At 40.0% G+C, this 24,867-nt stretch overlaps 1 protein-coding gene across 42 annotated transcripts in view; it reads left to right on the top strand.

The window, feature by feature from the left end:
* The window catches only part of PLCB4 (phospholipase C beta 4), a 437,093-nt gene that overhangs the window by 252,920 nt on the left and 159,306 nt on the right, over nt 1-24,867 (top strand). For 40 of the 42 annotated variants that reach the window (XM_077951242.1, XM_077951243.1, XM_077951241.1 and 37 more), the window contains 3 exons: nt 12,468-12,548; nt 13,331-13,390; nt 14,218-14,361. In XM_077951242.1, coding sequence (XP_077807368.1) covers nt 12,468-12,548; nt 13,331-13,390; nt 14,218-14,361 — 285 coding nt within the window. Of the gene's footprint in view, nt 1-12,467; nt 12,549-13,330; nt 13,391-14,217; nt 14,362-24,867 lie in introns of those variants that run through there. The other 2 variants (XM_077951244.1, XM_077951245.1) reach the window with 2 other exon arrangements.

The following is a 24,867-nucleotide window of genomic DNA, read 5'->3' as shown; positions in this document are numbered from 1 at the left end:
TCAGAAACATCTTCTATGTCACTATATTTTTAATTACTTTCTCAGTGTAATTTATTATGCTGGAACTAATTGTGTTTTAATTAGAAATGCTTTGCTAAAGAGAAGAACTCATCAGTTTGCGGTCGTGTTTCTGTGCAACTACAAAGCACGTCTCCTGTTTTTCTTAGGATTTTTTTATGAGGGGACAGCCACATAATGTGTTTTTAATATTTGTTGTAAATATTTATTAAAAATCCTGTTTACTTGCCTCCATAACTCTAAGTTGTTCCTCTTTAATTTTTGCTTATTTTAGTTGCTATGGCAACTGTTTTGACTACTGTGACAGTTTTCCTGCCTAAGAAAGTTACTTTGAGTGACCACCCACTCCTCTTGAAAACACATTTCGCTTTCTCCTTCCTTCTGCACGCTGAGAGGTAGTTGTTGAATATTTTAGGAATAATTTCTTCACCTCTTTTCTGGCAAGAGTCAGGGAACCCTCCCAGAATCTGAGCATCCAGATTTTGCCTCACAATCCCCACAGCAGAGACGCTTCAGGGAGGGAAAACGTCCTAGACAGATCCAGAGTGTTCAGCATTTCAAACTGGCCTGCTTTACAAATCAAGTCCCAAAGATTTAACATCTACATCGTCAAGTAAAAGATCAAGTGGGAATCCTTAGCTATTAGTGACCCTAAAGTCAGTCGTTAGAAACAGTTTGGCCTCTCCCAGGTGACTAATCTGGGCGTTTCATTTCTCCCCCAGATTCAATCATAGTTAAGCTGATTAAGTTCTCAAAGAACCAAGGATCTTTCTGAGACCTTGCATCTAAGTTCTTTCAGGCTGCTATAACAAAATGCCGTACACTCAGCAGCTATAACCAACACATTTATCCCTCACAGTTCTGGAGGCTGCGATGCTTAAGATCAAGGTGCTGGTAGATTCGGTGTCTGATAAGAGCCCATTTCCGGATTCCAAGATGACACGTGCTCTCTGTGTCCTCACACAGTGGATGAAAGGGGCAGCTGTCTCCCTGGATTCTTTTATAAGGGTAGTAATCCCATTCATCTCCCAAGGCTCCCACTTCCTAATTCCATCACATTTGGCGTTAGGATTTCAGCATATGAATTTTTGGTGGGAGAGAGCACAAACATTCAGACCATAGGATCTTGGTAAGCACCATTAGGCCAAATTTTATTTTATTTTTTAAATATGTAATATGAGAGCTCAGAAAAGATGGTATACCTTCCTTTGTTGCTTTTCAATAGCCTTCATCGACTCTTCCAAGCCAGGTCACTTAGAAAGTTGATGACGCTGTTTATTCCTGAGGTAAGAATACAGTGAAAGGGGTGGATTAAATCTTTCCACTTGACACTAGAGTAAGCGTTCTCTGTATCTCACTGTCATTGCTGGAATGGGCACTTTAAATGCTCGTGGTTGATTACGGAGGGAGACATTTTCATTTTCGTTCCTATGGGATTTGGAATGGAAGAGAGACCGCAGGTTTATCACCTTTAGAAGTTGCTGAATAACTCACTTCACTGACCTCTTGTCATCTGAGAATGTGCTCTGTTGTGTCAGGGAGACGCAGGGCAAAGTCTCCCCACCCAGGAATGACTTCTTCTGTTCACTATACCCCAACATGCCCTTGAAAAGGGGAGAAAATGACAACTGTGTTGTGATGACTCGTCTGTAGCAGCGGCTTCTTGGCCTGATTGTAGACTGAGGCCGGCTTAGGCAGAGTGGGATGGAGGAGTTGGAGCAGGAGCAAACACAAGCTGACCTCCTGTGCAGAAACCACATTTTCAACAAGTCTAAGTCAACCCAGAGTTACAAACTCTGGGTTTCCCTTATGCTTAGCTTTGTATTCTAGCTCGCTGGAAATAGACATGCACTAATACCATTGTTCTTTCTAAAGATCTGCATAACAGAAATGGATTCCTTGTCCAAATGTATTTGTAGTTCTGTCTCATATTACATATTATCTGCATCCTCTTGGGTGACTTGCCTAACCTCAGTTAACATCAGTTTTCTCATCTGTAAGGTAGGAAAATGGTGTTTACCTCATTTGTCTTTGGTCTTTAATAATAATCAGTATTAGTAGCCTTAATAATGATTACTATTACTGTGTTTCATATTAATAATCAATACTGGGCCAGGTGCAGTGGCTCATGCTTATTAATCCAGTGCTTTGGGAGGCTGAGGCAGGAGGACTGCTTGAAGCCAGGAGTTCGAGTTCAGCCTGGAGAACATAGCAAAACTCTGTCTCTACAAAAAAAAAAGATTTTTTTTTTTAAATTAGCCAGGCATGATGGTGAATGCCTGTAGTCCTAGCTACTCATGAGCCTGAGGCAGCAGGATTGCTTGAGCACAGGAGTTTGAGGCTGCAGTGCTATGATTGTACCGGGACTTTAAAGCTGGAGTGCTATGATTGTACCACTGCACTCCAGCCTGGATGACAGCAAAATTCTGTCTCTTAAAAAAAATCAATACTGGCCGGGCGCGGTGGCTCACGCCTGTAGTCTCAGCACTTTGGATGGCCGAGGTGGGTGGATCACGAGGTTCAGGGGATCGAGACCATCCTGGCTAACACAGTGAAACCCCATCTCTACTAAAAATACAAAAAATTAGCTGGACATGGTGTCAGGCGCCTGTAGTCCCAGCTACTCGGGAGGCTGAGGCAGGAGTATGGTGTGAACCCAGGAGGCAGAGGTTGCAGTGAGCCGAGATGGCGCCACTGCACTCCAGCCTGGGCGACAGAGCAAGACTTCATCTCAAAATAAATAAAATAAAATAAAATAAAATAAAATAAATAAAATACAAATGTACTTACTTTAGACTATGTGTCAAGCACTCTAATGCCCAGAAATTACCTGTGAGATAGGTATTATGGTTAATGTTGTCGTCTCCATTTTTAGAGATGAAGAGATGAATATCTAACCACATTTGGATCAGGTTTATCTAAAACCCTAAAGCCTATGTAAAATACCCAATTGTTTCTGCTGCTTGTGAGTTGGTTTTTATGGTTACATGTTTCTGTCACCTTCCACAGGAAGCTGTAATGTGAAATATGTACCACCAGATAAAATAATGGAAGAGGGAGTTAGATTGAAGGGAAAAAAGTAAACAAGGGGAGAATACATCAAATGAGGGTTAAATTTAGCAGGCAGCAACTCTACAGGCAGCAAAAATGATCTGTAAAGTTCAAAGAGGTGAGCTTCAGATTTGCTTCTGGTATTCCTGGTGGCTAAAGCAATGTAGAAAACACAGTTGTCCTAGGGTTCACAGTGTCCATTAGATTGTAAGGAAAGCAACAGGTCAGTAGGAACAGAGTTTTTCCTGGTCCTAGGATCTGAGAAAAAAATTCTTACAAAATGCATGAGGTAATGAAAATACTCCCCCATAAAAAACTGTAATGAGTACGGAATGTTTCAGTAGTACAGTTGTTCAGTTATCTATGTGGTAGGATTCACGGGGAATCCATAAGAAATGCAGTAATTAAAACCAAAACACTTCAGAGGCCCATCTGACCCTTCGTGGTGATTACTGGCATCAGTGACAAGGAGAATAGTAGAGCCTTCTTCAGGTATGACTGCTGAGCAGTTACCTGGGCCCACTCCTGAGCAGTTGTCAGTCTTTCACGTGTCAGCCTCAAAGCAGGTGTAGCATATTGTTCAAAACACTTAATCTCCATGCCTCAATGTCCTCACCTGTAAAATAGGTATAATAGTGAAGCAGCGTTGTTTGTCTGGGGTAATACCAGAGGTTCGTTGTCCCACAGCCATGGAAAACTAGGACGTGGGCACACCAGAGTGAGGTTAAGAGTGGAAGTTTAATAGACAAAAGAAAGAGAAGAGCTCTCTGCACAGAAACGGGTCCTGGAGAAAATGGCTGCCAGTTCCGCAGTGAAATGCAGAACGTTTAATAGATGAACTTAAGGAGGGGGTGTGTGATTTACATAGGGATGAAAGATTGGTTGGACCAGGCGTGTCATTTGCAAGTGTGCAAAGAAGCCGGCCACTCCACCCTAATCTTTTATTATGCAGATGGGTTCTCTAGCTGGCTGGTGCCATGTTGCCTGGTCCTGACTGTACACGTGGTGACAAAGAAAAGAGAAGATGGAGCCTCTGTGTTAAACATACCTGGCTTCCAGGTAGCCTTTTCTCTTGGCATCGCTGCTGGCATTCACCTGTACAAGTTTCCAGCTTGCTTATCTATGTCTGCAGCTCAGTTTTTCAGGCTGCTCTTTGTTAGAAAGAAATTATTTGGGGGCTACTTTTTATTAAAAGGGAAGCCTTGCCGAGGACCCCTTGTACCCGCACTATCTGCCTGATAATTTCTTTCTAACTCCTGTATCAATAATGAGAATGGTACCTCCCTCATAGGAATGTTGGGAAGATAATAATTTAATGTATAGAAAGTACTTAGAGCATTGCCTGGCTCTTAGTAGGCACTATATATGTTACCTAGCAATAGTAGGCATATTATTAGGTGCCACAGGCCTCTTGAATTGCTTATCAGGAGACTAGAACTGCATCTCCCTATTGGATTCCAGTTGAGCATCAGTTACTGATGGAAGGGGGAAAGGTCTATGTTTAATGACTTAACCCAATAGGAACATCTGTCCAAATAATCAAAGGCCATGGAAAGGAATGCAGGGGCTACACATGCTCTTGTTTTGTCTGACAGATTTTTTCACCAGGTAATACTTGTAGCACATAGCAGGGGTCTGTGATGGAGCAGCTACAGCTGTGCCCTCCAGCTCCTCATGTGAAATGTGAGCTGAGAGGCCCAGTGTCCTTTATCTCATGGAATCTTAAAGCAGTTGGGAGGGGCACAAATGGAATGAACATTCTGCGTCCTTCCAAGCAGAGACCAAGCTCATGAAGGTAAAAGCAACTTAATAAGGACCCATGCCCATCTATTACATCAGTCCATAAATCATTCTGATGGCAGGATATCATCACCGAGGGCTTTAGTTTAACTTGAAAAAAATAAAAACTTGTGGTTCTGAGAGAGGAAGTGTTTGTGCAGAATCACAAAGGATCTGCTAGATATGAAGCTTAAAGGATTTCCCTGGAATAAGGAGAGGAAATAAATAAGCCATAAAGCATCTCTTGGGTTCTGAGCTTTCAGGATCTGATAGAAAGCTGGACCTCTTGGTTAATTCTAAACCAGACTCCACCTGCTTTCCCAGTCTGAAGGCCACACCCATTATTCTCCCTGGTTTATGAGATCTCTTTGGTGGTAGTCACGCATAATGTGATTTAAATTGGATGAGATCCCTTATGGCCTCTTCCTCAGACTCCTGTTTGTTTCTCTCCCACCTTGACAAGGTCTTTTTAACTTCCTCTCCATTCTTATCAAACCAGGAAGCAAGGAGGGTGAGTCCCATGTGTACCTAGTGGAGGCTACCTAGGCAGTGTTCATTTATTGACAGTCCAACAATCTTCTGGCGATAGGCAGAGCGGGCCCTGCTTGGCCAAGATTGCCCGAGTCTGACAGGCATGGGCTTTAGAATCAGAGAAGCTGGCTTGAATTTCAGGTTTGTTACTATTGACTGTGGCTTTGAAGACTTTAGTCTCCTCTGAACCTTTTTCCCCCCTTCTCTCTGAAACCGCATTGGCCAATATGGTAACCACTAACCACATGTGGCTATTGAAATGAAAAATTAATTAAAATAAAAAATTCAGCAGCTTGGTTGCATTACCCACATTTCAAGTGCTCCCTGTGGCTCATGGTGAACATATTGGGCAGAGCCCATCTGGCACATTTCCATCATCACGGTAAATCCGTTGGACAATGTTGATCTAATCTAAAACCTTGCAGAGTTATCATGAGATTTATATGAGATAGTATTTGTGAAATGCCTCACACAATAGCCCTAAAATGGTAGCTATTTTCTCATAAATACGACCATTTAGTCAGCATTTACTTTGTCCCAGGTACTTAGACATTCTCAATATTAATTCTTTGAAAGCCCTGTGAGTTGGTATCAGTTTTCCCAATTTACAGCGAGGAAAAGTGAAATATGGCAAAGTTAAGCAGAATAACTGCTAAGATTCTCCAGCAGGTGCCTGGTGAGGAGGCTGACATTCAAACCCAGGAACCGGTCACTACAAGGCCTGGGCCTCAAAACCACTGTGGACTGCCACCTCTTGTGAAGGTCTTCTTTCCCAGAAAACACAGTTTTGTGATGGAATGTGAAAGCCTACTCCATTTCACATTTCTCTGTGTCCTAATGTATCTGTCCAGTGACAAACACAAAAAAGCACCCGGCCAACTGATGTTTAAATAAGGTACAGTTAAAACTTTTATGATCTAGTCCGAAATAGCTGTCCCTAGCTAGTAATAAGACTTGACTACACCCTATTTGAAGATGCCAACTTCGCAGTAAAAGGATACAGACATTTGCAGTTAACTTGGGAAGTGATGGTGGGAGAGAGGGCAAGAGAAAAAGGGTAAGAAATAACTACAACTCACAGTTAAAATAAAATCAACTACCACTTAGCTGTATCCCCATCCAAAGAATTTCCTCCACTTCAATCAAAGTATTTGGCCTGCTGAGCTCTCTGACATTTCTTATGGGGGGATTAAACTTTATTGAAGAGAATCACTTTAAAAATTGAAATAAAGGAAAAATTTTTAATCTTAGTTGATTTGAAAGTAACTTGAATCTTTGAAATCTTTGAAAGATGGGTTGTGATATTGATTTATGTTGAAACAGCATGTGTGGGGGAAAATATACTAAAAATAACACACAAGTGAAAAACATACTCTATCTTTGATAAGAGAGGGAAGTGTGTCTGTAAGCCTGTAGTGGCACAAACCCCTCAGAGCGGGGCTCTCTGAGCCAGAAATAGCTTCTAGCAGTGGTGATCTCCAGCAAAAGTGATTCTTGACTCTCAAACAGAATGCCCTCTGTCCTCCACTTTAGTAGTTTCACAAAGGTGTTCCTGTCGCTTTCTAGCCTTGTTCTCTAGTGGCCTAAGAAGAGTTGGGCTGGATGAGCTAACATGTCCTTGAGCTCTAAGGTGTGACTGACGAATTTTAACTAATATGAGAATTAAAATTCTGCTCACCCCACCCCCACCCAGGAAGTTCTCTTATGGTTTGTTTCTTTACCAGAAAATTCTGTTACCATTTAACTGCAAAACAAATAGATTCACAAAGGAGAAACGTTCCAGCTTTCTTTTATGATCTCCCCTGCAGTGCCCAGATCTGGAGGAGGATTTTTCTAACAATGGGACTTCACAATAGCCTGGCCTCAGTCTGGTCAGGGAGCCACAGCCCACTTTCAGGTCAGGAGGGATTCATGTGAAATTTTAAACTGCTGTTAGGGAAAAAAGACTAGAGATGATGTGTCTCTACTCACTTGAGGGTAGGGTTATTATGTTTGTTAGTAGGAGGTGGTGAGAAACCAAATTAGATTGTGTTTTAGTTCCTTTCAGCTGATTACCTCTCATCCCTCAGATTTGCTCTCTGATTTTTCATGGGTGGTTTGAAGCATTTGGTCCGAGAACCTTTCAGCCACAGTTGATGAGCTGATTGTGGGTTTTGTCTTGAGCCTGGTCTTTAGTGTCAGCTGAGTTTCATTCTAAGATCCCCCTGGAGAATTTCTATTCTGATAATTGCGTCTCTTAACAACTGATATGTTTTTATTTTATGAGTTGGATGGGCACCTGGTAAATATTTTTTTTCCCTTTTTTGCTTTTGTTGCTAGGTAGCCCAGAGCCAAATTGCTATTCTGTTATAACTGTGTACGACCTTATGACAGGCATTTCTGAGAGCTGCCTTTTACTCTGGCCTTATTTTACTATTCCACTTTATTTTTCTTCTCTTTGCCCAGATTTCTCATCCTGTTTTGAAAATGATTTATTCAGAGGGTCAAACAGTGCTCCTTGTTCAATAGGAATTCCCAGGAGGTGCTTCAAAGTCACCGCCAACCTGGAATATGAGTTTGTATGCATTACAAAAAGGGGCTCCTGCCTTCAGGCAGACAGCCTCAACCAGTGCCCTTGTAAATGCACTTCTATCCTTGGCAGTCCTCCAAGAACTTCCTTGATGGGTTCTGGGCCTGGTGCAGCCCCCTCAATTTGAGCAACTTCTTGTTTATTTGTTTTACATATTGGCCTGCTGCAAAATCTTTTATTTAAAAAAAATTCATTTGTTCATTCATTTTTAAGTTAATTTGTTAGTTTTATGGTGCTTTTGATGTGCTAGGTGCTAGAACACAAAGGTAAACAAGACTGCTTCAAGGACTCTGCCTTCTTGGAGGTTGTTGCATTCTGATGCGGGAGCTAGTCACTAAATCAAGGATCAGGGAGAGCCTCTCTGAGGAGGCGATGGTGAAGACAAGGTCTGTAGAATGAAGAGGAGCCTGATGCACCAAGGGCAGGAGAAAGAGACTTCTGAGCAGCAGGAACTGCAAGTGCAAAGGCCCTGATGCTAGAGAGAGCTTGAGAGGTTGCAGGAAAAGAGTTCTTATGGTTGTGAACAAGAAATAGAAGGAGACTTGTTACTGAAAGTGAGAGGAAAAGATGAGGGAAAATTAAGGATGACTCTTAGTTTCAATAAGTGAACAGAGAGTGGCATGAGATAAGATTTGAAGGACCCAGATCATTCAGGACCTTTTCGGCCATGGTAAGGAGTTGGGATTTTATCTTAAATATAATAGGAATCCATTGAATGGTTTTAATGAAATGATTCAAAGTTTAAAGAATCAGTCAGGTTCCTGTGGGCAGCAGAAAGAATAGAAGTGAGAAGATCAATCCATGGGAGAGATAATACTGGTTTGGGCCAAGATGGTGATGGAGAGGGAGTAAAATGGGTGTATATTCAAAATATTATAGAAGTAGACTTGTTACTGAAAGTAAGAGGAAAAGATAAGGGAAAATTAAGGATGACTGTTAGTTTCAATAAGTGACCAGATGCTAGTGACATTTATTGAACTAAGGAAGTACTGTGATGGAGAAACTTGGAGAGAGGGGAGAGAATAAAGAATTCAGTTATGGACATACTTATTTCAAGACATCCTAGTGGAGATGTCAAATAGCAAATATTTGAACTCACAGGGGAGAGGATAGGGCTGCTATTACAAATTTGAGAGTCATCAGGAAATAGATGATGTTGTAGACACAAGATTGAATGAAATCTAGGAACACAGTGGAAATGAGAATTCCCAGAACCAAGTCCTGGGACTATGTAAAAGTTGAGTACAGAAGGAAAAGGGGAGAAATTAGATTAAGGTAATGGAGCACAACCAAGATTGGAGAGTGTTTCAAGAAGGAAGGAATAACCAACCTCTCAGAGATCAAATCAGATGAGAAAAGGAAGGTGTGCACCCTTATTTTGCAGCATGCTGGACTGGCCAGAGAAGTTTTAGAGGGTGATAGAAATGGAAGCCAGATATAGTTGCTCAGATGGTATGAAGAGAGGTAATGAGAACAGTGAGTATTTCCAATATATTATGTCCTGAAGAGGATCAGGGACATGGGGTAGTAAGTGGAAGCAGGAACAGCTAGAACACATTTGTGTGCTGATGGGAATGATCTAGTGAAGAAAAAGAACAAAGCTGATGTGTGTTAGGTGGTAAAGAATGAAGGATTGAAGTGCTTGTGTAGGTTAAAGAAGATTGAATCTAGAGCAGATGCTGAGGGGTTGACTTTGTCAGGGGAAAACATGCTTTATTGGGGGAAAGAAAGAGAATTGTGTCCACCTGATGGCTTTTCCTTACTTTGATGAAGCACTGTAATTGGGTGAATGTGAACAGGTTTCAAAAAAGCAGTGGACTCATCCTCTCAAAGAGTAGGTAACCGTTGAGAAAGAAATATAAGATTGAACGTCACTGTTGACTATCCATTTGAGGTTTATAATCTTGAATTTAAACTAAAGCCCTACAGTTCCATTTTGTGATTTTCACCACCAAGTTTGGTGACAAAATGTGCATAAAATAGATTTCGTTTTTTGGCCAAGAAAACACTAAATGAGACATGGACGTTCTGAACCACCTGTGAGGGAGTGATTACAATATTGGGCTGCTTTGGAAATAAGCTACATAAGGATGGAAGTAAAAGGAGGAGGGACTGGTGGGTCGTGAGAGATTGGGAGGGACAATCAAAAGGGATATTTGACTTTGCAAAGAAGTCAATTATAGGAGGGGAGAACAAACTATAGAGCTAGGGGCTAGAAGGACCAGATGGAATTCTAAGAGTGAGATATTAGGAATTGAAATGTCCAGGTGGTAATGGCAAGCTCTAGGGGTACTCGGGGAAAGGAAGAAAAAAATTTTATATTTAAGGAGGCCAAGGAAATCAAAGTTCACTCTCAAAATAAGTTGAAAACCCATTCTTATTTATTATTTGTATTTCTTGAGTCATCTCAAATCCTTACTTGGAATTAGGTGATAGGGTGCACATAAGTAATGATAGTGGCTGATTCGTTGTGGGTCTACTATATAAATACCATTTTAGGATGTACTTTTGGACACTGTGTACCAAAATTCTTCATTACCATCAGGATATTGCTTGGGATGTATTTGGAAATGGGCTAATTCTCATGTCTTGATTAGTTGATAATTCTCATTTTTTTAGTCAGTAACAACATAAGACCCGCCATGGCCTTTTGGGTAATAGCTAATGCCTTTTAGGTGGCACACAAGACCCTTACAATGAAACAACTCTTCTATACATATCTCATCACACCCCCGTCACTCTCTTGAGGTATTCTAGCCACACCAAACAAATTTCTAATGTGAGGTCAAGAGCTGCTCATTCTGCCTGGCATGAAGGCTAAAGTATCAACTTCTGGGTTAAGCCTTTTCTAAAAGGTTGAACTGTCCAAAAATGCCATTTTGAAGGGTCACAAAATGTCATATACTGGCGCTTTCATATTGTTAGTAATTTGCTACCACTGTTACAAGTCTGAACCATGTATTATTGGTAGAGCTATTACTTGCTGAATTGGAATTCTGTGTTACATGCTTTATGTTCACCATTTCATTTAATTCCAGCAATAAACCCAAAAGGTAGGTGGAACTACTTCCACTTGTTAGACAAGGATCCTGAAATTTAGAAAGGGTCTTTCTGGGAGAAAGTACATAATAAATGGTGGAACTGGGTTTTGACTCCAAAAGCAAAGGTCATACCATGCTCTTTCCTTTGGTGTTATTCATGGCAGTGACAGCAGTACAGAGCACACGCCTGATACAGAGTTGGAATACGTAAATACATACAGTACATTCTTCATCAGCCAGAAAACTACCCAAATTGAAGGCTGCTTTGTTCAGGGACCCCTAGGAATACTTTATGATGGCCTAGTATCTTGACATTGGATTTACCTTGATAATTGTTGTTGTTCCGCTGTAATTTAGAAATATAAATTTTAACAGTAATTTTTAACAGAAACTAAGAGTCTGAATGGCCCTTAAAACCTTAATCCTGTAATTACTGTTTATTTGTTTTAAGGCACTGCCTTGATCCATGTTTGCCAGACAGGTTCCTAATTGCTGGCATTGAAATGATCTAGGAAGCCAGTTTCTTCAGCTCATGAAAAGAACATGTAGATTTATTGAAGTGTGGATGCTAAGTATTGGTGTAATGCAGTCAGAGGGCACAGAGCATCTATGTTCATTTCCCAGACACCCTTTTTCTCTCATTGACATGGACCTTTCCTCTCATTCCTAAGCATAATGGTGCTCTAGTAAGACAAGAAGTCGATTGGCAAGTGTAACACAGCTGTTCTGATGCCTTGAATTTGGCTAATATTCCTTCTTTATTCAAACTTGATTCTGTAGCTTTCACTGAGTTTCTGGTGTCAAAGTTCAAAGCAATGGTTGTCAAACTTTCGTGTGTGTCGGAATCTTCTAGAGGGATTGCTGGGTCCCATCCCCCCCAGACTCTGACTCAGTCCATCTGGGCTGGGGCCCTATATTCTGCAATTCAGTAAAGCTCCCAGCTGATGTTGATGCTGCTGGTCTAGCACCTACATTTTAGCTTTCGGGCCTGTTCAAGACCTGCTTTACAGGACACCAAATGAGGTTAGATAAAAAAGCAAAAATCTCAGCAAATAACTGAATGCTGGATTTTACAGACAAAAGAAAAGAAAAGAAAAAGACACAAAACAAAAACCAGGGACTTAAAAAATAATTTATCTCCTGATTTTTGACATCAGTGGGCTAGAACTTGGGAATCCTTCTTCCAGATACTAAGGAAACTTTCTTCTCTATGACTTTCACGCCTTCAGTCAGTATGCTTTGTTCTTAAACCTATCCTAGAGCGAGATGCTTTATTAAATTGATGAGTTTTACAATACAAAAATGAAAGCAAAGAATTTTCAAAATGAAAACATTCCATAATACAATAAGAATTGTGGATATTAGATGTAAAAGAGTGATTTCTAATTCGCCTTTGTTTAGAAGCTCAACAATATTTGCATTTTTATTAGATTCAAAATGGTATGAGTCATGAAGATCAACACATTTCTTTTTGACAGGAATCCTTTGTGTTTGAACCCAACTGCCTCTTCAAAGTGGATGAGTTTGGCTTCTTTCTGACATGGAAAAGTGAAGGCAAGGTATGGCCCAAGAACAGCAAGTTGTTCTTTCTGCTTTGTGGTTTAAACCATTTTGTTTCTCAACAAGTAGACTGAGCGCTATTGATGAATCCTACCCTTATTCATTCATTCAAGGTTTTAAAAAATGCACCTGCATGTGCCAGGCATTGAAGTATACAGTGATGATTAAGGACATTATCCTCATAGATTCCAGTTTAGGAGCAAAGTCAGGCATTAAAAGATAAGTTACAAGTCATTGAATGTTGCAAAAGAGAACACTGGATTGTCAAAGAGCTTAATTTAATCTTGGGAGTTAGAAAGAAATCTGCCAGAAGAAGAGATGCTCAAGCTGAAATCTAAAAGGTACATTAAAAGTGTGTTCATCTCATTAAACCCTGGGACTTAATTTGATGTATGGTACAGTGTCCACATTTAATGAACAATTGAGCTGAATTTAAGAAAAGAAGAATTATAGTTATATAAAAATTAGCATTTTTCTCATATTTCATGTGCACACATATGTTTAATGATTATTAACAATGTTTTATATATAAAAGTAACAGATTTTAGAAACATTTTTATATTTAGCATTGCATATATATGTATATATGAAATGGAATACTTGGGGTCTTGATTATTTCTGATTATTTGCAATAATTATTGTTACATGGTTTTAATTCCCTCTTCAACCTGACTGTAATAAGCACAGCCTTCATCATCAGAAATTTTTGCCAAGCACTTTGCCTGTATCATAGGTATGGCATAATTTAAGCTCATTGCTGTGTTGTATTCTCTCTCTTCAGGAAGGACAGGTGCTAGAATGCTCCCTCATCAACAGTATTCGGTCGGGAGCCATACCAAAGGTACCTGTGATTGGTATTTGCTTTTCTAAACACGGATTTACTTATATTGGAAATGGCCATGGCTTCTAGAGATAAAAAGCTCACTCTTTGTATCCAGGCTACTTAAAACATTTAATCTCAGTTTTGAGAATAACATGTGGTTGCTGGTTGTGGTAATGCCATATTTATTCACATGAAACCTCTGTGACTCTCCTCTGTTGAGAGAGAGGCTTTGTGGACAAGCAGACCCTAATAAAAGGCTTTTCTATCCTGTTGCCATATTCCAGGTCCTCCAACAACTACAATCAAAACTCTAAACAAAGACCCTCACATCTAGTTTCTAAATCAAAAATTTTAGGCCTGGCACAGTGGCTCACACCTCTTAGCACTTTGGGAGGCAGAGGGAGGCAGATCCCTTGAGCCAAGGAGTTGGAGACCAGCCTGGGCAACATAGTGCAACCCTGTCTCTACAAAAATTAAAAAAATTAGGGTGTGTTAGCATGTGCCTGTAGTCCCAACTACTCAGGAGGCTTCTGTGGGAGGATCCCTTGAACCAGGGAGGCAGATGTTGCAGTGAGCTGAGAATGCGCCACTGTTCTCCAGCCTGGGTGACAGAGCAGAGACTCCGTACCTCCCCCAACCAAAAAATTTGTAATACCTTTCTTATCAGTTGATTTCAAGGAATATATAGTGTTACAAATTTCACCTCTACAGGTTTTAGAATAACGCTAAGTATCTGGGCCCTTATGTGTATTTTTACATTAAATGTGGTTGCTTTTTACCAAGTTTCTTCCTCCATGCTCTGTGATCTGACTTATTTTTTTTTCTATCTGTGTACCTCTATACAGGATCCCAAAATCTTGGCTGCTCTTGAAGCTGTTGGAAAATCAGAAAATGATCTGGAAGGTCGGATAGTTTGTGTCTGCAGTGGCACAGATCTAGTGAACATTAGTTTTACCTACATGGTGGCTGAAAATCCAGAAGTAACTAAGGTAGCTTCAGTTAAATGGCCTTCTTCTCTTCCCCCCCCCCATAATGTATATATGTTGTGTGTTTAATTTTATGTGTGCTATATTTTTACATACTTAAATTGTATGATAATTTAAAAAGTAGCATTGCTTTGCTGACATGTTTCTGTAGAAAATCAGCAAGCACAGTACCCTTTTAGCATGTCACTCCTGTGGGCCAGCAACCCAAATACCTACTATGATATGTTGGAGGGAAAACTAGTCCAGCACTTCTCCAACTTGAGTGTGTATACCAGAGTCCCCTGAGCTCTTGTTAAAATGCAGATTCTGATTCAATAGGTCTGAGGATCCTTTTCTAACAAGCTCCCAGGTGGCATGGATACTACTCATCTGACAACTACAGTTTGAGTAACAAAGGTCTGGGTCAATACCACTCAGTAGAAATGCAATGTGAGCCACATATATAATTTAATTTTTTCTTGTAGCCATGTATTAAAAGTAATAAGATACAGGTAAAATTAATTTTAATAAAATATTTTGTTTAATCCAGTAGACCTAAAATATTGTCATTTTAATAGGAGACCAATATAAAATTTATTAGTGACATATTTTACATTCTTTTGCTCATACTAAATGAGCAGAAATCTGATGTGTATTTTCAAATCAGGCTAACCACTTTTAGGTGTTCAATAGCTTCATATGGCTAATGGCCACTATACTGGGTAGGCAGTGCAGGTCTGGATGGCTAAGAAATCCAAACTCCCCCTCCCAATAAGTTATTAAAATATTGGGTTAAGATCAGTCTTTTAATACCCAACATACCATTGCCCTGGCAAGTGAGTCTCAAAGAGACTTCTCAAAGAAGTAGAAAGCCTCTTAAATATTTTTTCTGCTAATCACATGTTTACAGGGTGATTTTACCTCTGTACAGCGCCCCCATTATCTTTCTGTAATGTGTGTGAAAAGGACTAAGCCTTCACTTTCCACTGCAGAGAAGGGTTTGGGGGAATGGGGAGGCATTTTGTCCTCTCATTAACCCTATAATTGGAAACTCAGTGTAGGATGAATTTCTAATATCATTAGAAATACTGAATTTTAGAGCTAAAAGGAAATGTACAGGGAAGACTATTTGAGGACACTGAGATTACAAAACTTAACCATGAATCCAGAGATGACTTATGGCAGAATTGAGTTCTGTTGACCCCTACACCATCAAAGCTCTATTACCCTCACTCACAAAGTATGGTCCTCATTCTAGAAGTGCTGACCCCTCCTGGGAGCTTGTTACATATTTGACTCTCATGCCCACCCAGATGTTCTGATCCTGAGTCTTCATTTTTGACAAGACTCTCCAGGTGACTCAGATGTATGGTGAAGTTTGAGAACTCCTGGTTTGTAACTTTGGAGGCAGAAATGGATGTCACATAAGAGTGTTTGGTTCTGTCCTTATTGTGGTGGTTTTATGCGATCGTTCATGTCACCTCACTTCAAGAGAACAGATTTTGCAGTGTCTTTAAGTTCTTTTATTACTCTGCTGAGATCAACTCCTTCTTTAATTACCAATTCATATTACAAGAAACAGGATTATGCAGTATAAGCTCAAATATTGGGGCTTTGGGGCCACATTGCCCCGGTTCAAATCCTTGCTCATCCCCTTCCTAGCTGTGTGAAGCAGATGTACAGCTGGACCTCTCTGCGCCTCATTTTCTTCATCTGTAAAATGGGAACAGTACCAGAAAATCTGCTCTTAGGATGATTGTGAGGCTTACATGAGTTATTACATGGGAAGCACTTTGCGTACTGCATTTCTCGTTGAAAGCCCTCGGTATGTGTTTGCTATTAGGATGACAGAGGCACAGAATTTTAGGGTTGGAAATGGACCTTAGGAAGGGCTTCTCACCTCATTTTTCAGATGAGAAAAATGAAGCCAGAGAGGTAAAGGAACTCTGAGACCACACAGCAAGCTGGGCCAGAGTCCAACCTAAAACCAGGTCTTCTTATGCCCTATATGCTGCACCCACTTTGCCCTGTGCCCTGAACAAATACAGTCCTGGGGAGATGGCTCAAATCAGTACATCTCATAATGTTTTTGCTTTCCATAATTTGGTTGCTGTTAGTCTTGGCCCATTCTAAGAACCGTGTTCTGAAACATACTCTTGAGTAGATTGTGGATATGTACAGTTGACCCTTGAACAATGTGGGGGTTGGGGTACCATACCCCTGTGCAGTTGAAAATCCATGTGTAACTTTTGACTCCTCCCAAACTTAATAGCCTACTATTAACTGAAAGCCTTACTGATAATATCAACAGTCAACTCACATACTTTTTGTATGGTGTATGTATTGCCTATTGTATTCTTATAATAAAGTAAGCTAGAGAAAAGCAAATGTTAATAAGAAAATCATAAGGAAGAAAAAAATATGTTTATTGTTCATGAAGTGGAAGTTGATCATCATAAAAGTCTTTATCCTTATCATCCTCACGTTGAGTAAGCGGAGGAGGAAGAAGAGGAAGAGGTTGGTCTTGGTGTCTCAGGGTTGGCAGAGGTGGAGGAGGTGGAAGTGGAGTCAGGAGAAGCAGGCACATTGGTGTAACTTTCACTGAAAAAAAAAAAAAATCCATGTATAAGTGGACCCACACAGTTCAAACCCATGTTGTTCCATGACCAGTGGTATATGTTTGAGGGTTGGGAGTGGGGGGATGTATACTTCAAGGTAAGATTTGAAGGTTTTCTCTTAATATCATTTACATGGAAATTTAAGAGCAGCTGGCCAGTAAGAGCTAAAAAATAATTCTGTATTGGATTTTTTTTTTTTTTTTTTTTTTTTTTTTTCGAGACGGAGTCTCGCTCTGTCGCCCAGGCTGGAGTGCAGTGGCCGGATCTCAGCTCACTGCAAGCTCCGCCTCCCAGGTTCACGCCATTCTCCTGCCTCAGCCTCCCGAGTAGCTGGGACTACAGGCGCCCGCCACCTCGCCCGGCTAGTTTTTTTTTTGTATTTTTTTAGTAGAGATGGGGTTTCACCGTGCTAGCCAGGATGGTCTCGATCTCCTGACCTCGTGATCCACCCATCTCGGCCTCCCAAAGTGCTGGGATTACAGGCTTGAGCCACCGCGCCCGGCCTGTATTGGATTTTTTTATTCAAACTCAATACTATTTGAGCATGCTCTTACTGAAGAAAGTAAGTGTTTCAGTTTCTGGGAACTATTACATTGAATTTCATTAATAGCATAATATATAAATAAATATAAATCTCATTGTCCAAACTGGACAGTGCATTGTCCTTTTGGTTGATTGACACTTGGAGAAAATATTGAGTACATTTTTTCACCAAATATACATGCATGTGGATACTCTTACCCACTTCCTTATCTCAAAACTTAAAATAAGTATATTTACCACTTTCAGCATTGACAGCATTTTCTCCATCACCACTGTTTTATTTCTATTCCTTTCTATGTGTTTCTATTCCTAGTAGAACACACACGCCATCAAAGTGAAAGGCTTCATATGAAATACACATAGATATAATTACCTCAGTTCAAAATAATGGCAGGATACATAAATCAAATTGGGTCCATGAGAAATGTAGAGATCTCCCAGGGTACATGAAATATTGTTTGTGACTCAGTGAGTGGTTCTACTCAAACATGAGTATATCCTAGGAGCCTAGAATCATGGGGCCATGAAGTATACTAACAGCCCTCTTACTTAGCCCATGCAATGAGAAGCTGCATTTTTGGTCAGTTTATCACAAGAGTCAATTCGAGGAAGTAATCATTTTTTAAAATTAATTCATATATACCTTAAACACTGTAACTTAAAGCATATAAATGTTGTTCTATTGTTGACTAATCTTTTAATGTTAGGGACAAGCCTTTTCATTAACTATGGGTCTATTGAGTGGGTTTTATGTTTTCGGTTTTTGGGTTTTTTTGTTTTTTGTTTTTTGTTTTTTTCTCTATACTTTTAATGCCTCAGATAGCCAGTTTGGTTTCTTTAAAGTGGATCTGAGACTAAGGACACTCATTGGGCAGAGTGCAATGGAATGTAAAATCCTACAGTTCTGTGACTTTTCTCCCTAATCTTTTAGTTATCTTGTCTACACGGAATTTGAGAGAAATATTTTTAGCAACTTGCCTTTAAAGAAATCTTGCCAAAATATTCACCTAGAGAAATGACAACCCTCTTTCTTTCCACAAGATCCAATCATTGGTTTATGTAATTTTTATGACAACTGACAATAAATAGATTTGAAAACAAACATAAGTAACTCATGATAGACATGCAAGGTGAGAGCAAAAGGGTACAAAATATTAGAAAGTAGCTTGCCGGCTGGGAGAGTCCAGCACTCCCTGGGCAATCTGTGTATTTTGCTTGTCTTATGAACACCTGATGAGCCTTGGTCTGACAAGTGAAATACAAGTTAAGTGAGTTTCTAGTATAGAACTTACTTATGAGTAGATTCACGAGTCTTTTTTTAATTCCTAGGCTCTGATTACACTTAAGATCTGACCATTCAGAATAACTCACTTAACCCAACATTTAATCTAGGCAAAAGGGTCAACTTTGAACTTAGTGTCTTTTATACCAAGGACCACGTTCCACATGGAGAAAGCTTTCCTGACTTTCAGCAAGCCATTTTCCCTTCTTTATTTTTCTACTTCTCAAAGAGGGTCTCTGATAGTTTTTTTCTTATTCGCGTGGGTGCTTTAAGAGTCAATGAAATATTGTCTGAAATCTGAGTTTCTCAGGATTGGATTTTAAATAAATACAAAATACTCTCCAGTGCATATGACTCTGAAAATATGATTGTGCTTTTTTCAGTAAAAGATAGTAACATTATAAGAGACACCTTGGTAGCTCACCTTGTCTTTTCTTCACCTTCTCTCTCTGCTTTGAGAGTAAATAAGCTTGCGTTGCCACTCTTACCTGTTTAGGAGATTTGTGCTTAGTTCCATATACCTGTCTCCTTTACCGATAAGTCCCAAATCAAAGCTTTCAACTCTTCTCACGTGCTTCTGCCACAGTCATTTTCATCTCAACAGATGTGCTCTCAGTTGCAGAGAACATGAACACCTTCCTCTTACATCCTATGTTAGTCTGTTGACAAATACTGTTTGCTCTGCCCTCAGCAGGTATCCAGAATCCAGCTGCTCCTCACTAACATCATCATGACACAGTGGTCCAGGCCAATATCATGTCTTCCCTATTGTGCCCCAGGAGGTGTCTAACTGGTCTCTTTGCCTTAGCCATGCCCATTTTAGTCTAGTCTGAAAACAGCAGATGGAGGGATGTTTTGAAATGTAATTCAGATCACATCACTCCACTGCTCAGAACCCTCCAAGGCCCCGCTAGATATCATCGCCACCTCCCTTCCCCTTTCTACCTTAATCTCTCTCTTTCCTCCTATGCATTTTCTTCTAGCCTCTTGGATTGGGCATTTCCTGTTCCTTCCGTCTGGATCACCCTCTTTCCCAGTTTCACACAGACCTTTCTCCCCTACAGCCCTCATGTGTCTGCTGGAAAATTGCCTTAGCAGGAGCGTCCCATTTCACCAGCCTTCAGCACTTCCTCACTCCTTTTCCTGCTTTATGTTTCTTCTTAACACTACTTACTTACCATAATATCCATTTATTCATTTATTTTCTTCCTCTGTCTGCAGGACAGAGGGCTTCTCACCTCATTTTTCAGATGAGAAAAATGAAGCCAGAGAGGTAAAGGAACTGAGACCACACAGCAAGCTGGGCCAGAGTTCAACCTAAAACTAGGTCTTCTCATGCTCTATATGCTGCACCCACTTCGCCCTGTGCCCTGAGCAAATGCAGTCCCGGGGAGATAGCTCAAATCAGTAAATCCCATAATGTTGTACACCTCAATTTTGTACCTGTTCTATTGAGGTATTTATGTTGACTAAATGAATTCCAACCCAGGTGATAAAGATGTATAATCCTTAATGTTGTACACCTCAATTTTGTACAGTTTAGTTGTTAGAACAGCTAGGAAGATGATCCTTTGACAACAAGACTGAGAAAATGTGATCCAATGATAGTCTAAAGGGAACACAAAAATCTGGGATCCCGTGTGTTATTTTTAGAGTCACATTTCAGGATGTAATAGGGCTGCTGCTAAGAATCCATGACGAGACTGGAGGTTTTGACCCTGGTGTCCTGGCCTCTTTCCAGTTTGGATCATTATATCTCCTGCTTACCTAAATCCTTCCTGTCATTACAGTTAGAAAATTTAGCTTTCATTTCCTCTCCTGAACAACAGTCTGTTAAAAAGAATTACTAACAAATTGCTGTCATATTTACCTCAAACCTAGTATGCCTTTCAGTAATAGGTGAGTCTTATATGTCAAAGCTTAAAACATTTAAGAATAAATGCAACCTACTAAAAATTAAAAAAAAAAATTAGCCGGGTGTAGTGGCGGGTGCCTGTAATCCCAGCTATGCTGGAGGCCGAGTCAGGAGAATTGCTTGAACCCAGGAGGCAGAGGTTACAGTGAGCCGAGATTGCGCCACTCCACTCCAGCCTGTGCGACAAGAGTGAAACTCCGTCTCAAAAAAAGAATAAATGCAGCCAAATGAAGCTGTTTTCCCATTTTTTTCTAAACTGTAAAGCTCTTTTTTTTTTTTTTTTAAATTCTGGAATCATTCTCATCTTTTTGCTCACTGTTTTACAAGAAGCTATACAAATAATTGAATACTGAGCATTCTAATAAATTAATTTCATTAGAAAAGCAATGTTATTTCCTCTCACGTTTTCTTTTGATTTTTCTCCTCGCTCAGAATACAACTAGCTTCGAAGGATTTCGGTGTCTAGCAAGTTGAAGGCAGTTCAGATGTCTTTCATTAATAAGTTACAGCTGGCACTGCACAGCAAACTGAAATCACAGAGTCACTAGATGTAAGATGGAAATGCAGGCCTCATTCAACATCTCCATAAATAAGTCTATTATTTTATACCAAGTTGAATTTTCCTTTGATTACAAAAAATAAGCTGTTATTACGAGGTTCAAAATGCAAAGATTGGATTGAGTTTAGACCAGACTGCTCATTATACTTTATGCAGGTTTGTAAATATTTGGCAAACTTCATAAATTATGCCTTGTAATCAAGTCATCACATAAGCATGTGAATAACCACTATAGAAATTGAATTACAAAAATATTATGTATTCTTTTGTATACAAAAAGATAAAGTCAGGTCATTTGTTACCAATCATAAAATATTACTTTAACAAATTGGGCTGAATGTCAAAATTGCTTTGCTAAACTCGAATTGTGTTGAGTGGAAGACTTACTGCAATGGTTCCAGGAGAAGGAATTTATTCTTTGTGTCATTGGGGAAAAAAAAAAAAAATTGAGTCTCTATTTAAATTGAGTCCTGCTGGCTTTGCTAACATCCTGCAAAGCCTCCAAGCCCTGCAGCCAGTTCTTCTACTGATACTCAACCACAGCATTACCCCAAGGGATCAGAGACTTCAGCCTCATCTGGGGGCTTCTTAGAAGTGCTATTGCATTTCTTAAAATTTAGTTTTAATTGTACTGTATAGGCCAGTGGCTCTCAATACCTGAGAACTTATTAGAGATGCAGATTCCCAGGCCATGCCCCGCCCTACTGAATCAGAAACCTGGGATTTCACCAGCCTTCCAGGTGATTTCTGATGCACACTCAAGTTAGAGAACCACTGTTATGCAGAAAAGCTCAATCACTAGCATTTATATCCTGCTTTACTTGCAGAGGGCCTTGAAGAAATTACATTAAGTTAGTGGTCCACTGCCCAGGCTCAAGTGAGCCGATGCCTGCTGAATACTAAAGCAGCTAAATTGTAAATCTGAACTGCCTGTTGATCAACCAAACCCCAGTATACTAATTAATAAAAGCTTCTTCACCACATTGCCTCAACAGTTTTTGAGGCTCAAGTGTGGGATGAGTGTGTAGGTCTCTGTCTTAATTTTTTTTTTTTTCATGTTTCCAAGACTGAAAGTTGACATTTTCTTGTTAGTTGTTTTTCTTGAAGCTCTTCTGAGTTCATTGGAAACAAATCAACGAGAGGGGGGCATTAAGAAGCTGTCCGGAGTGCAGAGCTGTGAATCAGAGCAAATAATTGAGTGCATATTCTTAAGTTTAAATGCCCTATCCCACCTAAGAGTTTTCTTTTTGCCAAATAAAGATAATGGATTTTAATTGTTATTTCTATTGCTGGGTTGAATTTACAGACCATCCATCTCTGCCTTACATGGGCTGTGGTCATCAGAGAATCTGTGGAGCTGGTGAGATCCATCTCCTGGGGCCTCCTATGACCACCTTTTTCCTCTGTGGCTCCTTTTTCCTTGCCTCTCAGTTCTCATTTGTTCTTACAAGACCATCTGTCCTAGCAGCTGCTACCTCAGTGTCTCATCCATGATGGCTCTCTCTGAACTCTGAATTATTTATTTGTGCATCACCAAAAGTGATAGTTCCTTTAGACCAGATTTTGTGAACTCAGATACCTGCGGGAGCCAGGGAGATGATGTGAATAGCTGAGAAAGCGTCAGGCAAAGACAAATACGGGAGGGTGTGGACTTTAGCAAGTCAGAGTGTACATATGCTGTTGAGGGAGGCACTTTCACTTATTTCCAGCTGGTTTTTCAACTACCAAAACATGGGCCTGAGGTTTCTAGATTGTTTTCTTGTTCATTTAATACTAAGGTGGGTTTTTTTACATGAAATCTCTTGATATTAAAATGTTGACAACTCATTTTTTAAACATTGTGCAAAATGACAAAGGTGTCTGTGATCATTTAGAACCCTAGCTATAGACATTGGGCACCATGTGGCGTTAACACACTTGCACTAAAGTGAATGCTAATACTGACTTAATGTGTTCCCCTTATTGGCATTTTAAATGAAAGATATCTTTGTTCTTTTATTTCTTCATTCAGCTATTCATCCAATAATTATTTTTTTGATGAAACCTGAACTTGGACAGATCATTTCAGTTATATTAATCTTTTTAATCCTCATTTGTAAAAGAAGGGAATTGCACCTTGTGTCCTTTGAAGTCACTTTCTCTTATAAGACTTTAGGAAGGACTGGCCAGCCGTGGTGGCTCACACCTGTAATCCCAGCACTTTGGGAGGCCGAGGCGGGTGGATCACGAGGTCAAGAGATCGAGACCATCCTGGCTAACATGCTGAAACCCTGTTTCTACTAAAAATACAAAAATTAGCCAGGCCTGGTGGCCCATGCCTGTAGTTCCAGCTACTCAGGAAGCTGAGGCAGGAGAATCACTTGAACCCGGGAGGTGGCAGTCATAGTGAGCCAAGATCATGCCACTGCACTCCAGCCTAGCAACAGAGTGAGACTCCATCTCAAAAAAAAAAAAAAAGACTTAAGGAAGGACTCTCTTTGCAAAATAAAGTATACCAGGAGCAAAGGAAGTCCAGGTTAGTTGCTTTGACAGGACACTTGTATACACATGGAAATCCCTAGATAAGCTTAACCTGGACTACATCATCATGACACCAGGAGTCAGCTACTAGGATAGGAGGCTTTGTGGTTGGAGAGGTGAGAGAAGTCATTCCAGGTATTTCCTGTGGACATTAAAGGTTGAGAGATCCTGAGATAGAATGCAAGAAAATCAGTTGTTCTTGGCTTCAATCAGTTACACAACAAGGAAAGATCTGAGAAACATTTAATGTGGAATCCAGAGGTTTTGTTCCTGGGTAAAGTTAGAGAAGCTAAAATAGAGACCAGATTCTAATTCTGATTAACTAGGAGTATGATGATACAGCTAATCAGAAATTGAGGGCCTGGTTACTTTGGGTCAGGGAGAAAAAGGAACAATGAATTTGTTTAAATTTTTTTCTCTGAAGAACCTGTTAGTTGCATGTCCTGCTATGGGTGATGCAATAGGAGAGAGATCATATACTACTCAGGATCGTTAGGGGCTTGTCCATGGGGCGAGCTCTGTTCTGTCTCTGTGGCACATCTCTAGGCCTCTGACATCCTGAAAAGGTCTATGTGTGTTTGTTTGTTTTTTGAAACTCCCTACTTTCATAAGGAATTAAATGTGGATTTTTAGCTGTCATTTTTCTTAGTGCTGGACTTACTTAAAAGCTTCCTGTCAAAATGATTCTTCAGGAACATGCAGCTGAAGCTAGAGGATATTTGCAGTTGTTTTCAGGGAATTTTGTCACCTGCATCAGTGAAGTGGTTTCCTGGGATGAGAGTATCAAAGATGAAAGAAGCCTCAAGCCTCCGCTTAGCTCCCAGGTTCTCTGCAACTGCACTGACCATGTTGACAAGGTCATTTAAACATTTGCATGGACAGTATGTTTTTATACTGTTGACTGGTGTTTCCTGAATGCTAAAGGAATATTGTTCATGATAGAGGAGTAGTTGCACTACATTCTATGTAGAAAGTACAGGATAGTAAAAGAAAAAGAAACTAAACATCCCCTAGAGTGCATTTCCTCTTCTGTGTCTTTTCTTAATTCAAGTGAAATTTGCATAACATAAAATTAACCATTTTAAAGTAAACA

This window comes from Macaca mulatta, chromosome 10 (genome assembly GCF_049350105.2).
Source record: "Macaca mulatta isolate MMU2019108-1 chromosome 10, T2T-MMU8v2.0, whole genome shotgun sequence".
NCBI lineage: Eukaryota > Metazoa > Chordata > Mammalia > Primates > Cercopithecidae > Macaca > Macaca mulatta.
Note: the sequence above shows the minus strand (reverse complement) of the source record. Positions and strands in the feature narration are given on the sequence as shown.